Raw genomic sequence first — 17,884 nt, forward strand, 5'->3', positions numbered from 1 at the left:
AATATTGAGCTTTGAAATGGTGGGGTGCTACCTTGGTGCTCCTGAGAAGTCTCAGTCCCAACTGGCTTCTGCCTTGTCTGCTTGGGGAGCACAGAGCAGGAGGTCAGGGCTTTGAGGGAGGTGAGACATATCACTTCAGGACAAGTTCTTTCAAATCACCCTGTACAATGTTTTGAAAGAATGTTTTTATTTTATCTTATTTCTCTTTTTACCTTTTTATTGAGATATAGCTGACATACAACATTGTATAAGTTTCAGATGTAAGGCATGTTGATTTGATAATTTATATATTGCAGTATGATTACCACTGTAGCATCAGCTAACCCCTCTCTCAGGTCATATAATTATCATTTCATTTTTGCAGTAAGAACAATCAAGACCTCTCAGTACCTTTGAGTTCATAATATGGGACTGTTGGCTATAATCACTAAGCAGTGCACTAGGTCTCCAGAACAGACTTTTATACTAGTTGAAAGTGTATATCCTTAAACAATATCTTCTCCTATAGCATTTTGGTTTAGATGCTTTATGTTTTGTGTGGTTCCCATAGGTCAAGTGAAAGTGATCTTTAAGAAGATCACTGAAAGGCCATCACCATCTGAGCAGAATCCTCTCTTAGAAAACAGAGTTTGTAAGCAAGTTGCCATTTCATCTTTAAGATGGGCTCTCACATCACACGAGGTGGTAACATACTGGGTGGTTTTTCATTGACAGTCTTTCTGCAAACGTATTTTGTATTTCTACAGAGTGTAATATGTTTTAAATGGCAGCTTTTTCCAAATCATTTGAGTCTCTGGGTCACTTATACCTTTTATGAAGGAGAAGTGACCCAGAGACTCAAATATGTGTGTGTGTGCTTGTAAATATTAGTTCCACTTCAGAAGTAATGAGCAAAGGAAAATATTTTTGTAGCTATACTAAATTACCTCATGCTCATGTTGCTGAAGTGGCCCTGCCTGGACAGGCAGATCTGGAGGACTAGAACTGTACAAATCAAGATTAGCAAATTAACCCACAGGAAAAGTCAAATAGCCAATTAACCTACCACTGCAAACCCCAGGCTGGTCTGGAGCTTCTGCTCTCTGTGGCAGCGGACGCTGGGAGTCTGAAACCTCTAGCTGAAGCTGCTTCTTTCACTCCGGCCCCACAGTCACTGGGAATATTGGCTTTGTATGTCACTCCCCTTGCTGAGCGAGTGTGAAAATCACATTGTGTTGGCCTGAAATGGTTGCCAAGGTAACATCTCCACCTAGTCATTATCTACTCAGGTGACTGATTATATTAAACCAGGAGACGAGGATGTAGCAGGGGCCTCTGTAGACACCTGTTCTGCAGAAAATTGAAGTTGCTTTTGCCACATTCACCTCTGTGGCCACATGTCTCTCTGGACACTCTTCTCTACGTGTTCTCCTCTGTTGTCAGCCATCTCCCCCAACGGAGTGAGTGAGTGAAATACATCTCTAGGGAGTTGGTACCGGTTTAGCAGAGCCACTGTACTTCTGTTTGTCCTGCCCGCCTCCAGTTCTCTCTTGTGGAATAAAAAAGAACTGTCTCCCCTTTCTCTCACTCTGTTCTGCCCCTCCACGCTCAGGTGTAGCAGTAAGCGTCCTCTTTCAAGGTCTATGGTTCCTGTGTCCCACACAATGGTGCTGAAGCCACAGTTTCCTGCTACTTATCTACAGAAGCTTCTGAAAATTGATATAGATGCCCTTTTCTAAATTGTTTGAAATATAAACAGGAAATGCAACTGACTGTTAACAAGTAACTTTATCTTACCTATTAACAATAGACAAATGGATGGATCTAGATGGATCTCTTATTAGAAAGATTCTCATCTTCATTTCTAGAATGCAGGTGATATTTGAGAGGCATTTTTTTGAAATACTTTTTTGAGGAAAAAATGATGTTATCCATTGGCCTTCTAATTTATTGTTCAAGCCAGGATATTTTGGGAGTGAGAGGTGGCGTTATTAGTAAGTATGCCTGGACACAGGTGCAAATGAGGACTATGCCAGGCAAACCAGGAATACATTGTCCCCTGTTATGGACTCAGTAAGTACATGGACATGGTGGAACCATGCCTCAGAAATATGGGGAAAGGGACACTCTTCCAGAAAAAAAACTGTGCCATTAGAGATTATAATTGTGGAATCTAAATTCTGGAGCAGCAAAAGAGGTGTCCTTTCTGTTTATACTTCTTTCTCCTGTCAATTTAGTCAACGTGAGTTCATTCCTAAAAGTAAAGTGATGGTACTAGAATTGAAAGAAAAAGAAAATGATATTAATAAAAGAAAGTAGATTGGACTGAATGTGCCTATGGACATGTCATAAAACTTTCTAGTTCTGCTTAAAAATCTAAGTTAGGGGTTGGTAGCTTTCTGCTGCACAGGGCCATAGAGTAAGTCAGTTGGCTTTGTCGGCTATACATACGGTCTTTGTTGTGACTACTCTGCCAGTGTAGGGTGAAAATAGCTGTAGATACTCTGAATGAATGGGCATGGCTGTGTTCCAAGAGAATCTTTCTTCCCTAGGTTTTTGAAAAATATTTTATTGAATTTATTGGGGTGACATTGATAAAATCATAGTTTCATATCATCTGTATATTGCATTGTGCACTCACCACCCAAAGTCAAGTCTCCTTCCGTCACCATTTATCCCCCTTTACCCTCTTCTACCCCCCTCCCTGCTCCCTTTTTCCTCTGGCAATCACCATATTGTTATCTGTGTTCATTTGTTTGTTTTTGCTTAATCCTTTCACCTTTTTACCTAGCCCTCCATCCCCTTCCCCTCTGAAAGCTGTCAGTCTGCTCTATGTATCTATGAGTCTGTGTCTATTATGCTTATTAGCTTATTTTGTTCATTAGATTCTACATACAAGTGAAGTCATATGGTACCTGTCTTTCTCTGACTGGCTGATTTCACTTAGCTATTCACTTAGCTATTTCACTAAGCTATTCACTTAGCTTCACTGTCTCCAGATTCATCCATGCTGACACAAAAAGTAAGATTTCCTCCTCCTTCTTTTCTAATGGCCAAGTAGTATTCCACTGTGTAAACGTACCACAGTTTTTCATCTGCTCATCTACTGGTGAGCATTTGGGTTGCTTCCAAATCTTTGCTATTATAAATAACACTGCAATGAGAAATCTTATTTATAGGTAGGGGTGGTGGCACAGATTTGGTGCATGAGCTGCTGTTTGCTTAACCGTGACGTAGGTGTCTGTTTTAATATTTAAAAACTTTGTTCTGACAGAAGGAAAGTTATTTTAGATATTAACTCTGATGTCCCTGACCTGCTGTGACAAGGTGGGGCCATGGCTCTTGGGACCAACGGAAACGTGCAACGTGTCTCACTGTTTACCGTGCATTTTTGTTGCACACGTTCCAAGTGTTCAGGGATGTGTTGAGGTGGATGATAGAGGGTAAACACCCAGGAACACTTTGGGCAGGGAATGGCAGCCATGTGGATTCCACCGAGCATTTCAGAAGGGAGGCTGCAGGGACGACGGCGCAGGGAGGAGAGGCTATGGTGACGCAGTTTTTCCCTCAAATGGTTTAGACAGTACGGCCCACGAATGCTAGCAAAACTGAAAGGACCTGAGGAAAGTGAAGTCCTGGGTCTCTGCCTGTACTTGGGAAAAATGACTGAAAATTACGGTAAATGATATTTAAAAACTCACTTTAAATAGTTTGGTACTAGTGTAGGATTGGAATCATGTTTTGTTAATAAAAATGGTTTTAGGAGAAAATGTTCCTCGGGATTTATTTTTAAATTTTTATAAAGTTCTGTTTGAAATGTTTCTCCTTAGGCAGAAAGCACACACTGACAACTCAAGCAAACCCCAATGAGCACAGGAATGAGAATTAAATGGCGTGTACATTAAGCAGTAGGGGGATGATATACATTCTCATCTCACTACATGACTGGATAGAGCACAGATACCCACATATCTTCCGCTGCCCAGTGACAAGCTGTTTCACTGTGGGCTAAGTTAGGAAATTGTGGAGTGATCACAGTAATGTTATTGGTTCTAGTCTCACTAACACAGTATTTGGGGCATTAGTCAATGAAATGGATAATACCACAGACAGGGAAAATCTCAGACAGCTTCAGTCTTATCTATGCTGTTCAGCTACATGTAAGGGGTGATTGACAATCATAATTATTTAATATAATCTTTTTGAGGGGACCCTTTCATCTAATTAGTAAGTTAACAGTGGTTATTGGGAACTCGGTAACTCTAAAGAGAAGGTTCTTTAAGATCTTGAAATCTCTTTAGAAATGTGTTTTATACACTGAGGGAGAAAAAATTGGGACCACTTATAAAGCAAAATGAAATAAAAGCAAATTAATATTCCTTTGCATGTATTATGGGTGAAGAGACATGAGTGAAAGAGTTACTCAGAGTGGTGCACTGAGCAGAGGAGACGGAATTTCAGGATGGGTAAACAACATCGTCCCTCAGCGGGTACAGGGGCATGAGCAAGAGGTGGGGTGGATGCGGGAGAGGGTGGGGGCACAGAGCCTCCTGGGTGGGGGAGGGAGGCTGGGGCTGAGTTCAGGCTCTAACCAGGCACTTCGTGAAAGATCTATAGCAGAGAGGTAACCAGATGGCATCTGCTTGTATATGATGCCTTACATGATGAATAACTGTGATATATTATCTGCATTGAGTTTCTGTTTACATTTTCTATTGTTTTCTAACCTACAAAATTAAGCTAATGTAAAAAAACCTTGAAAGTTACAGAAACCTATGACATAGAAGTGAAATATTCCATAATCCTGTTGACAAACATAAACACCATTACCAATTGCTTATGAACACTAAGATAATAAATAAAAAAGATTTTTATCATTTGGAACCTTGGAATTGTAAAAAGAAATATCTCCTATTTCCCTAATTGGTTTATACCTTACATTACAAACATGATATAATATCTCATCTATAGAGAGAGGCTTTTTGGTTATTTTCCCTCTCTGACATTCACTCTGTGATGCCATTGAGAATTCTGCTCTACAGAAGACAGTGAACTGGACTCCTCGCTCATTCCCTCACTCTTTGGTGAGACCATCTTCCTGGGACCTGCACATTCATGCAGTCGAGCAGGGGTGTCCAACCTTTTGGCACCTCTGGGCCCCACTGGAAGAAGAGTTGTCTTGGGCCATGCATTAAATACACTGTGACACATAATCACAAAAATAATCTCATAATGTTTTAAGTAAATTTACAATTTGGTGCTGGGCCGCATTCACAGCAGCTCTGGGGCCACAGATTGGACTCCCCTGGGAGACTATCAAGGAGGTAACTTCCCCCTTGGGAACAGCCCAGTCAGGGTCAGGAGGAACTGTCTGTGCTCCCCACAGGCTGGATTCAATGTCACGTTGGTCAGTGGCCCAGGTCTGGGTGGGGGAGGTCGTCTGGTAGGGAAAGAGTTACTCCAAGTCTCCGTGTCCCTGAAAGGACCGAGGAAACGGATACTGCACACTGATGTGGGAGGTGAACAGGCCAGAGATACAAATATGTCCGTCTCCTGTCGGCCTTGCGGGAGGATCTAAGGGTCAGAAACAGCCAGTTCTAATTTCTCCTAGTAATTTCCAGGGGTTGAGGTGAATCAAATTACCTCTTTAGCTTGAACTTGTTTATGCCAAAGGAAAGTAATACTCTGTGGGTGCAGCCCAGCGCTTTGAAATTTATAGATTGGAAATGATATGAGAACCAAACACTGAGAACCTTGGAGCAAACTGTGAGATTTACCCACTTTCTACCCCCACCCCCAAATCCAAAGTGAAGGAGGATTATAATAGGAGATAGGAAATCTGGAGGGGTGACTGGTTGCTGGTTTGGATTTCCAAAGGAATTTGAGATTAAGAGAATTATGAACCAGAGGCTGAACAACACTCCAAGTGAGAAATGATATATGAAGGGGAAAGATGGAAATGAATGAACTTTCAAGGCAGTGATAGTTCAGTAATGGAGGAAGCAGCAAGCTCAGACTGCAAGGACCTTCTGTGGTGAAGAGTTTTTACCAGGAATGCAAGAACAGACCTCAGGGATTGAAGTTAGACAAAGAAGGGAGAATTCAGTAATGGGCAGGTTACTAAGGGCAGCTCTTGAATAGGTTTCTCTGTGGGGTTTTAAAAATAAAATAGAATTTTTCTAGGCTAATGGCTCGAGGTGACGAGAAGCTGCTGGATAATGAAAACAAGTTTCCTTGTATAGGGCTTCAGTTTTAAGATTTATGGTTTTAAAACTGACATGATCTCATATGACCCCCCCAACTCCCCCAATTCCTGAGAGGGCAGGGCCAGAATTACCTCACTAGTGAGGAAATCTAAAGACAAAGGGTTAAGTGCCACTTGGGAGGGAAGAGATGGAGGAAGGAAGGCAGACCTTGAAGGGTTTTGAAGTTCAGAGGGAAGTGAGGTGTTTTTTTTTGTTTTTTTAAGAAAACGTTCGTTCCTCCCCAGGTACACTTGATTACTCACTGTTAAGTAGGCGGAAGTCAAGGAGTGGGTAGGAGCTGCGGCGTTCTGCAGGAACCCCCGTCTGACCTCTCAGTCGTGCATCTCCTAGAAAACAGAAGACCCAAACGAATGTTTGAAAACGTTGCCAAGAGCATTCACTTTGCCTCCGTGAATCCTCCTTCCCACTTATGTCACGGGAGCCAACACCAAATATCGGGAGAAAATGATTTCCATTCACCTTCCTTAAGAAAGTGCCACATAGGAGCGTCATGAACTTGGCGAAGCTCCAAGAAATGAAGCAGCAAATTCTCTGTTATATTTGCCTGAAAGATGCATCTGTGAAAATTTTAGTAATCACAAAGTTTCCATAGCCTTTTTATACTCCCAAGGGCCATAAAGATGAAGCATCTAAATCTGGAAGGGTGAATGGTATGCTGGGATTATAGTTTTTATTCTTATTAGAAGTTGAATCACCCACAGTGCCGTTTCTCTTAGACCTAGCACGATTGTTTTCTGACTGGTGTGCACTTTCTTTGTTCCCCAGGTTGTATCACTGGTCTGCTTCAGAATCTGTGCAGAGGAAGGGCAGTCCAGCTCCAGGTACTGCAGACACAGCCTCCCTTCGACATAGTTGGTAGAGATTCGAATACCTATTTGTAGGTTATTTTAATGCCTGTGTTCATGTTCCTTTTTGGGGTGTGGCCTGCCCTCCAGATCAAGGGAGGTAATGAAGTATGGTTGAGGGATCCCGGACTCTAGAGTTACGTAGACCTTGGACAGCTGGTTCTGAGCCTCAGTTGCCTCAAGGTGTCATTGGTTGGAGAATATAAAATAACCTTTGATGCCTGGCAATAAATGCTGCATTTCTTTCCTGCTACACTCCTGCAGTACAGGAATCATGCATATTACATGCTCTGCATTTGTCCAAGAGTGATTTGCATGCTCTCTGGTACTTAGCAATTTCTAAGTGAATGTCCTCTGTGGACAAAAATAAATAGAAAGACTAAAATTCCCCACCAGTACATACAACATGAAATCAGAAGAGAGGTAAAAATACATAAGAACTAATGTATTTCTAGAACAAGTGAATCAGGAAACGTTTCTTCCATGAGTAATAATGGGTCCTCTAGACATGAGGTACCCCTGGGGCCTGAGCCTGAGAGAGGGGAGAAGGAACAAGTCTTTTTCCTAACTCCTGGGTTAACCAGAGCCTGGGAGAAAGCCTCATCAATGGTAACCCATGCAATAGACTGTGTTGAAAATATCCCTTGTAGATGGGCCTTGTGGGGACTTGGGCTTATAAACCACAAGCATTGAGCCCTTGGGCTATTCTCAACTTTGAATTTTAGATCAGTGCCTTTTTTAGTGCATCAGATATTGTAGTGACTTATTGAAACTAAAGAACATTATATATGGACTATAGTTAAGTGGGAGCAAGAGAGAAGAGATGGACTAGTATATTTCTGACATCAAAGAAGGGAACTCTGTTAGCGTTTGGGCGGTTTCTGGGGGTGGATGGTCAAGAGAGGAAAGCCCCTGGGAGGTGCTGACAGGTTTCCCTCTCACCAACAATTGTTCTGAGTACCATCTGTGTATAAATTTCTAAAGAGTTTACAAAGCTCACTCACAAACCTCACAATATATTTATTTTCTTGTTCATCTCATTGGATCCTCAAAATAGCCCTGTGAAGAGAGTCACTATTATTCTCCTTACTGTTTAGGTGAGAAAATAGAGGCTCAGAGGAGAAAGGGAAAGACTGCTACTCACCCTCCTAGCCCCAGCTCGGGGCTCAGGTCCCTTAAAAAGGCCCTCGGTAGCTGTCTACTGACTTTAATTGATGGCCCGAGTTTATGGTGCTTTAAACTTATAATTAGCAGAGCTAGTCCTTAAATTTAGGTTGTTAAACTTCACAGGAAGAGCTCTCTCCTCAATACCATTGGTTTCTAACCTTATAAAGCATGCACAGATGGTTTTTAAAATGGAAACAAAAATCACAGACCACACATGATAGAAGATGAACTTTTCATAGTTAATGAGATAGTGCAGCATGTTAAAATGATACAACAAATTCAACACTGCCCTTAAGTGAATTTGTATTTTATAAACGACAGTAAGCTAGACATGCACTTGAAAAACTGTGTGTAGATGAGACCATGGTAATTTGGTTTACAAAGCCTGTAGGCTTGTGGATTTGCTGACCTGTTGTGTTGTCCTTTTGGACTTCTCCTAGAGCTTTCAGGCTCACCAATTGGGAATCATTTCTTCACTAATATTTTTTTCTCAGTATTACCAAGGAGTTCCTCCTGGTTTTGTAGTCCTGAGGGCACTACAGTCCCAGAAAACTTCAGTATAATATCAATGCAGGGCTTATAGCCTCTGCCAGAATTTATTCCATTTGTCCATCTGAGAGTGTGAGGCAGAGGAAGCCCATCACCATGCAAGACTTCCGGTTTAGAGAAACGGAGTGGAGACGGCACCGCACAGCAGAACAGAAAGAAGGAGAGTGATATGCTGGGAATCGGGGATCCCTGCCACTGAGAGGGCCAGTATTTCATCGTCTCTGGTGACCTTGGGAAAATTAATAAACCATTTGGAGGCCCAGTTTTCTAACATTTAGATTAGCATAATTATACCAACTCTCAGGGGTTGTTGACAGGAGATTATAAGGTGCATGAAAACAACAGGCTAGTTAAGTTTTATCCTACATTTCCACCGTGCCCCGCATTTCACATGCATTTTCTCCCATCGCCTACCCAGCAACTCAGTGAAGAAGGTTTCATTACTAGACTGCTTCACAGATGAGGAAACTGAAGCCAATGGAAATTTGATAATTTGTCTGAGCCGCAGAGCTAGCAAGTATGGAGTTTGAGCTCAAACTCGGTATTGGCTCCAACTCCAGGTTCTTACCCATTCTCCTACATTATCAGGATAAAAAAACTTATACAACTAGTTTAGTGTTAACTTTTTATTAGCCAAATGTATCCTTTGGTTGTTATTTGCCAATAAACCGAATATATATTCATCATGACCCCCGGAATCTGGATGTTAGTTTTCATCAAGGGGATGTTACCCCCTTGATGAATACTAGCTTCAATCAGATAGATACTGTCTACTCGAATAGAAGTCCAGTGGAAATGGGTTTTAGAATAAGACAGCCAGATCTTTTCTGGATCAACAAGGCATCTATTATTTTCGAATAAGAAATGCAAGGCAATTATTAAAACTATTACTCAGCAATACTGAAACTACCTGGCAACTAATTTACTCAAGATCTTAATTAAGTAGAATTTTCCTGATGCAACCTCAATTTTGGGAAAAAAGAGACAAATGACAATGAAGCAAGTTGATAGCAAAAATATCTAAATTAACAAGCAAGGCAAAACAAACGAACAGCAGCAACAACTACAAAACCCACCCTTGAGCATTTCCTTTTAGTGCTCATTCCGTCTATAACTACAATTGCAGGCTTGAAGCAAATTACTCATAGACCTAATAATGGCCTTTAGATGTAGTAAATAGTTGTTTTAGAAAAGGATTAAATCGTGTGAAAAAATAATAAAGCAGGAGGCAGGACGGTTGTCAGTGGGCTAACAATGTATTTGAGAAACTTCCTAAGAAAACAAACATTCCATATATTGAGCATTGTATCCAATTGAAGTTCTAATACAGTCATGTTTTAAGCATATATTTATGATATAGAAAGATCTTGCTCCTTCTCCTTGCTTCTGATACTAAATTGCTTCAAGATGCTTGTGGGAAGAGAGGATTATTTCAGTAACAACAGTCCCTGGAGGAGCCGAGGCCCCTGGCTGATGTCCGAAGAACAGAACAAGTGGCGTCCTGCTGAACTGCTTTTACTGGCCGTGGTCTCGGGTAATCATCTGTTTACCTAAGGCCTTATATCCAAGCTAAACAATTATTCTGACTATTCATTAGGCCCTTGTTTAACTTCAGCAACTTTCTTTCTGGCGAATGGGAGGTGCCGGGGAAGCGAGGTAGGGAGCGCTGACAGCCCAGCCATGTCCCTCGTCTGTTCTCACTGTGCTCCAAAACGAAACAAGCAGCAGGGCAATTCTCATTTTGAAAGGGCTGCTTCTCGTTTGCCCCTTCAGGCTGAAAACACTACATGCTGTCCTTGAGTATTTAAGGCTGCAAACACGGGCAGAGAGCTGAGCATTTTGGCTCCAGGAGCCAAGACCTGGAGAAAGCCACTCACCCTCCCAGGGGACGTGGTTCCGGAATGGACCTCTAGCCCACTTGGCCTCTCGGGCTGTCTCTGTTTAATAAAAGCTTGTGCTAGGGAGCAGACATTATGTGGCCTCTTATGTAACTGGCAAAGAGCGTGGAGGTTCTGATGGTGATGACAACTTACAGTGGCTGAAACATGGGCCACATGACGAGAGCCAGACTTTGGTCCCAATAGTGGTGCCAAGGTCACTCCAGGGTGGGCAAGGGGGAGAGGAAAGGGACAGAGCAGTAGCTTCCATGCTCCTGTTGCATCTGAGACAAATGAAGAGGACGATGGCAAAGGCTGCAGAGAACACGGCACAGACATTCACAGTGAGGGTATCAGGAGGAAGAAGAGACGGTGGTAGGGTGAGAAAGACGCAATCCTGGGGCAGCCCGTGTATCGTGGGAGAAAAGAGGCTCTCATGAAAGGTATCCCTTTGAACTTCTTAGACATCACTAATTCATGTCACTGCGGCAAACTTGCAAAACGAAGGCAGAGACAACCCAGATCCTCAAATCCCAGACAAGAACTTTCACCATGCTGTGTGCACTGCCTCAGCCGGCTGCTTTGAACACTGCAGATGACTACTCTCAATTAGCAAAGTGAATTATTTCTCCCGAGATGTTTATCTAGTCTAACAAAGAGGAGGAAGTCTGTGCAATTGAATCACTCCTTAGATTTATGGGATAGTACGGGCAGCCTGTTGTGATAACTCAGGCCGAGGTGACTGTTTCTGAGCTCACACGAGATCCAGGAGGGCTGATTAGAACCAAATTGCTCATCTGGAGGTTCAAACCTGCTGTACTTTCTTGAGTGAGTCTGGGCCTGTGCGGTCACTAGGGGCTATGTGCTGAGCTGGCTGAGTAGGAGGCTTCCTGTCTATTGATCTTCTGCACTGATTGTGTATTCCTGGGCTGTCCCTGAGAGAGCTCTGCCGGGAGGAGGAGAGACCAGGAGTCAGTTGTCCAGAAACCACACTCTGGGCAAACAAGACAAAACAAAGTTTTCCGTGCGTGTGAAATACAGTTATTTCTTTTTCTTCTTTGTAGGGTCCTTGATCCTTACATTAAAGTCAGAGAAAAAGGAAATTTCACCAAGTCAGAGTCGAGTCTCTGAACAATACTGTACCACGTTGCAACTTGAGCTTAGAACTATTAAATACTTGTAACAAATGTGCATTCGGGGACTCGAATGCTGTAAAAGTGAATATTAGATAGCAGTGCTATTATTCTTTAAAGCAGTTAAAGAAGGTTTTAACTCAGACAACACATTCTTCAGCTTGATGGTTTTACAGAGGGAAAATGAGAAAAAAATGTTTTAACCACCACGAAGACAGGAGTCTAATAAAAAGAAGATATTGAACAAGAAGCAGCGGGAACGCCTAACGAGAATTCTAGGAAGCTGTCAACTTAACACAAAGAACATGTCTTCTTACAAAGACAGAGGAGAAGGGCAATAATCTGGGGAGTCATTTTCGGGAATAAGTGATTTGGGTCTGCCTTAAGTAATGCACATCGTCCTGTCAGCTTGCACACTATTCAATTATTTCTGGGATAGTGCTATTTTTTCACCAGAATTTCACCAAAGCAAAGTTTTTTTGTTTTTTTTGTTTTTTTTATAAATGCATCACACACACGCTGGTACATATAATGCCAATACACTGTTACTGTTCTTCTGAGATTCCCGCCTCTCCTCAACCTCCCTCCCCTGTGATAGACGGCACTATTTAGGAAGATTGTATGTCAGGGGCTGTTTTATAGACTGTATACATTTAAGCTGGTTTAGTCCTCACAAAAATCTGCCCGAGGCAGGTGTGCGGATCCTCCCCATTGTACTGAGGAGCACACAGAGCTTGTCAGTGACTGAACTGGGAGGAGAAGCCAGGTGGCCTCGGGAGCCCCTGCTCTCCAAACCATTGCTGCACTGGGCCACTGTCGCCATGCTCTGCAGCAGTGATGGGGGGGGGGATCACTCACATTGTCATTCATCATCTCCTCCTTCATCCCATGCTGTGTTTCTCCTCTCTCTGCTGGGAAGCCCTGGGTTAGTGAAAGTGAGTACCAAAACTATGTCCTGAGGAAAGCTGAATGTATCTCCAAGGGCTTTTTCACAGCAGCATTACAAGTCCAGTGAACGGGGGTGCAATGGACCATGACTCAGGAATGAATGAGTTCCTGATGGTATGGGTTAGACCACCACTTCTAGTCTAGTCTAGACTCCACTAGAGATATAGGTATCTTGCAAGTCAGTACAATTTTTGGGGTAAATGGGTCAGCATAAGGTCCAAGTCTAGGGCAGGCTCAGAGTAGAGCCTAGATTGATCGAGTTCATTTAAACAATGCTCACAGAAAACATTGCACAAAGTGTTAGAAAGTAGATGGGGAAAAAGAAATAAAAAGTCCATAAGATATCTTGACACTCAGAGAGTTAATGATCTAGAAGAAAATCATAGATTTGAGCAAATACAGTATAAGCTGGAAGGAGTCTAAATTTTAACGATTCTGAGATATTTGTGTTTGGCTCCCTCTCTCAGAAGCATTGTGAGGCTTTATGATTTAATTTGGATAAGTAACTTGGAGATTTCTGGATCTCATATGGCTTCCTAGCAATCCCTTAAAGTGTTTCTCTTAGTATTGTACACCTGAAACCTATATAATTTAAGTAATCAATGTCACCTCAATAAAATAGACTTAAAAATAAGATGTTTCATTTAGCAAAATTTAACAAAGAATCTTTTAATGTTCAATTTTTAAATTTAATATAATTTCACATTTTGGAACTATGGTTGAAGGTGAGATTTAGACTCTCACATCAGGTCTCCAGTGAGTAAATTTTTATAGATATAGTCAGATGATTTAATAAGGCTCTTTTCGGGAACTACTTTCTATTAGGAATAGACGTTCTTTGTATCTGATGAGTGTGTTAGTTTTTTTGAAAAATGATATATTCAGTGGGAGAGGTGGGGGAGGGGAAAGAGAGAGGAGGAAGGCAAAAAGAGATGAGGGAGGGGAGGGGTAGGGAGAGGAGAGACAGGAGGCCACAGGGAAGATGGACGTGGGGAGGGATTTAACAGTGGAGCTGAGGAAGAGGAAGGTGTCAGGGACAAGTCTTAGATTTCTGCCTTGCATAACTGGATGGCTAGCTGTGACAATCAAGAAGAAGGGAAATCTCAAAGAGACATTCTTTCATGTCCTTCATCTGATAAATGGTATTTAATATAAATGATATCGATGCTAACATGATATCCTTAGTAGGCAATACAATGCTGTGAAATCTTTGGACAAGTTTTAGCCTCATGGAGCTTAAAGGCTACCAGATGGAACAGTACAGAACAATTGTATGCATAAATGTCAAGTTGCAACTTTGGATAGTGGAACAAAAGAGATGTGTATTGTGTTAATAAATTTATAATAGACACAAACTTATAATGGATTTCACCTTGCCAGGGAGGTTGTTTTACTGAGGAAGTGACATTTCATTTTAGGTCTGGTGAATGAACAGGAATTAATACGAAGCAAACATATGCCCCAATTGCCCCCCAAAGCCTTGATTTATGTCTGTTGCCTTGCTGCTTTAATTAGCAAGAGTGTCCCTTTCATACTCAAAAGTATCCTGGTTGGATCATACATTACACGATCACCCTGAGTGCAGCAATCCAGGCAGCAGAAGTGAAAGGCCACAGGTCCTATGGGAGGAGGGTGGCATATATGAGGCACCACAACAAGACCAAGTGCATCATAAAAGAGAACAAAGTGGACCATGGAGTATAATAAAATTGGAGAGGTATCAGTGTTTTGTAGGACAGGCTGAAGAACTTGACTTTATTCCATGCAAATTTGGAAGCCACCAGATAATTTTAAGGGGAAGATGATGTTATCAGATTTCCATATTGAAAAAAAGTTTGGGTGTGGTATGGCAAATGCATTGGAGGTGGGCAAGTTAGAAGATCATTCTAATAGTCCAGGTGAGAAAAGATGGGAGCTTGGGAAGGGTGATGGTACGGGTAGAGAGGTGAATAGATTTTAGAGATACTTAGTAGGTAGAATTAACCTGTGGTAAGGAATTGCATATGAGGGCTGAGAAAGAGGGAAGTATCAAAGATAATTTCTAGTTTTCTCACTTCCATAACTGGATGATTGATTATACTAATTACAGAAGAGGAAAGTCTAGAAGAACCAGATATTGGGGAAAAGTGTGTGCACTCAACTTGGGCCACACTGAGTTTAAGTGTTACTGATCTTTCAAAGCAAAAATGTCCTGTAGGCAGTTGGAAAAATGGATCTGGAACTGAGAGGGAATGTCTGAGATGGAGATATAAATTTGTAAATGAAATCAAACTATGAGCATGTAGGAAGTTGCAGAGGAAATGGAGACATGAGCAAGGGCCTCGCCTCTTTCCCTGAGCTACTGAAACATTCAATGTCTTGCTGGAGGAGAGGGGCCCATGAAAGAGAAAGCGCAGCCATGGAGGTGGGAGGAAACTCAGAATCTCCTTGTGGAAGAGAGTAATTGAAGAGAGAGGGAATGGTTTTCATGCAGAGCTTCCTGAAAGGGTAAGTGACAGAACTGAAAAAATCTTTTGGATTTAGTCAAGCAATTACATTAGGAAATAGAAGCAGAGTCCTTTGGATATCATGTAGAACTGGGGAAGTGGGAAGGTTTTATTGAGCTGCTATTTAGAAGGATCTTAAGTGACAGGTAAATTTTTGAAAAGCAGCACTTTACACTGTTGTCTTCCAGTTGATCCAACTATGGTCATTGAAATGAAGGGAAGGGATTTTTAGGAAAAAAATTATGCTGATCTTAAGATCAATAGTAGTTCTAAGAATGATATTGATAATAAAACATAATTTAAAAATTGCAGAGAGAATACAATAGTCCAGGACATGAAAATATCCATATATTTTTGCAAAATATAGTGACGCCTTGTCTAATCACTTCCTATACTTAAATACCTTAATACTTCAAGAAAAAAAGTCTAGTGGAAATCATTGTCCAAGACAAGTTTTTGTCTGGAAAAAAATGGATGGTCCCATCAGTGAGAATAAATGTAATTAATAAGATAAAATAAAGACCAAGTCCCAAAGTCGCTGAATAATTTTTGTGTCTTTTGAACTTTGAATAATCTGAGAGAAGTGTTTTAATGTATTGTTTGTTTTCATGTGCTTCTGAACTTCCTGATTCTGGCTGGGAACAAGGACAAACCTGCCAAAATACTGCAAAAAAATATGTTGCTGATCACGGGCAGGAAATACTCAAAGTCCCACGAGATAGCCTGTTCTTAGGAGACTTCCACACCAAGTCTGCTGACCTCAGAGGGAGCATCAGGCCACCGTACTCAAGGCTGGAGCCTGCTCAGAGCCAGGAGGTATTTGGGAGCTCTTCATTCCAGGGGTTTGTGCCAACAGGGTACTTGGGATTCTTTTAAGCTCTAAGTGTTGTTTGTTTTTTGTTTGTTTTTCAGAAGGGAAACAGATGGCAAAAACTGGACTCAGTAGGGAAATGGTTGAATTGATTATAATATGTCAATCTACTCATTTCTATTGTAATAGCTAAGATTTATTAAACTTTTAGTATATGCTAGGTATTGCTGGAAGCACTTTTCATGAATTAACTCACTTAATCCTCTCATCAAGTCCCCTAGACCCAAGTACTGTTGTCAATATCATACCTGAGAGACAGAGGTGTCGCATTACTTTTTTAAGAAGGCATGGCAGGTGAGCATGAAGGCAGATTTGAAACCAGGGTGACCGGCCCCACAGCCTGTGCTCTTAGCTAACATGGTACAGTCTCTGGATCTGAAGTGAGAGCCACGGCATATCGTTAAGGGAGGGTAGTTGTTATATAGAGGGTGGAGGAAGCTCCTGGGTGGAGGGATTGAGCAAAAAGGAAAAAGGACTTATAGACATGGACAGTAGTGTGGTGACCGTGGGGTGGGGGTGGCCAAAGAGGGTTTAAGGGGACTAAATGGTAATGGGAAGACAAGGCAAGGCAAAATTGCTTCACCAAGTAAAGAAATCAATAGCCCAAAGAAGCCATTTACTGCCTCTATTCTGGGCTTCATTCAATCATCTGTTTTGCTAAGTAGGGATAATAATACCTGCCCTGTATACCTCACAAAAAGTAGGAATCAAAGAAATCACATGGATAAAAGTGCTTTGACAATCACTTGGTAATAAAGTTTTACTATCAAGAATATTCTTACTGATATTGCTATATAAATATTAAATATACTATATATTACATAAATTCTACATTGTATTATCCTTATATATTCTATAAATAATATTGAGATTGGCACATAAATCTAGGTTAGTGTTAAGGTGTATTCAAAGTGAGGAACATTATTTATTGATGTGCTATTAGACATGTGAATTAAGGGTACTGCAGTCAGATGTTCTTGGGAAACATAGAGGTTTAACAAAATTAAACTCTAAAAAATTGCAAATTATCAGCTAAACTGTATTTTCCCAACCCTCATCCTCCTCGCCAAATTCATATGTTGAAGCCCTGACCCTCAGTACTTCTGAATGTGACTCTATTTAGAGATAGTTCCTCTAAAGAGCTGATTAAGTAAAATGAGGCTGCTGGCATGGGCCATAATCCAGTCTGCCTGGCATTGTTATAAGAAGGGAAAATTTGAACACATGAATTGATGCCAGGGATGCACAAGCATCCAGGAAAGACCATGTGAAGGCACAGCAAGAAGGTGGCCATCTGCAAGCCAAGGAGAGAGGCCTCGGAAGAAACCAAATGCGTTGATACCTTGATCTTGGACTTCTAACCCCTAGAACAGTGAGAAAAATTTCTGATGTTTAAGACACTCCCAGTCTATGGTATTTTCTTGTAATGGATGAAGAGGCTGCTTATACTGGCAAGGAAGGCTCATCAGGATTGTGGGTTCTGGTATCCAAGCTCTGTCAGGGACTTCCTACATGCACTCATTCTGGTTTTCAGGGTCCTATTCCTTCCAGTTAGTGCCTTCACTTTCACAGCAGACACCTGGCCACGTACTGTAATAGAGCCATGAGCAGGGTGAGAATTCAGGCTTAGTTTTCAAGAATTTCAGCTCTGCAGCTCTAGAAAGTGAGTTTCTTTCAGGGCACACATAGAAGTTTTCAGGTCATTTGTGAGGCACTTGAAGTAGAAGTGAGAATCCCTTAGCTCATCCTTTTCTTTCCCCACT

The 17,884-nt window shown here is 41.6% G+C and overlaps 1 protein-coding gene across 3 annotated transcripts in view; it reads right to left on the reverse strand.

The window, feature by feature from the left end:
- Positions 1 to 17,884, reverse strand: part of PDE7B (phosphodiesterase 7B) — a 309,572-nt gene that overhangs the window by 72,334 nt on the left and 219,354 nt on the right. For all 3 annotated transcript variants that reach the window (XM_037150161.2, XM_037150162.2, XM_053664890.1), the window contains one exon: positions 6,488 to 6,571. In XM_037150161.2, coding sequence (XP_037006056.2) covers positions 6,488 to 6,571 — 84 coding nt within the window. The remainder of the gene's footprint in view (positions 1 to 6,487; positions 6,572 to 17,884) is intronic.

This window comes from Artibeus jamaicensis, unplaced genomic scaffold (genome assembly GCF_021234435.1).
Source record: "Artibeus jamaicensis isolate MK-2021 breed Jamaican fruit bat unplaced genomic scaffold, CSHL_Jam_final contig_387, whole genome shotgun sequence".
Taxonomy (NCBI): domain Eukaryota; kingdom Metazoa; phylum Chordata; class Mammalia; order Chiroptera; family Phyllostomidae; genus Artibeus; species Artibeus jamaicensis.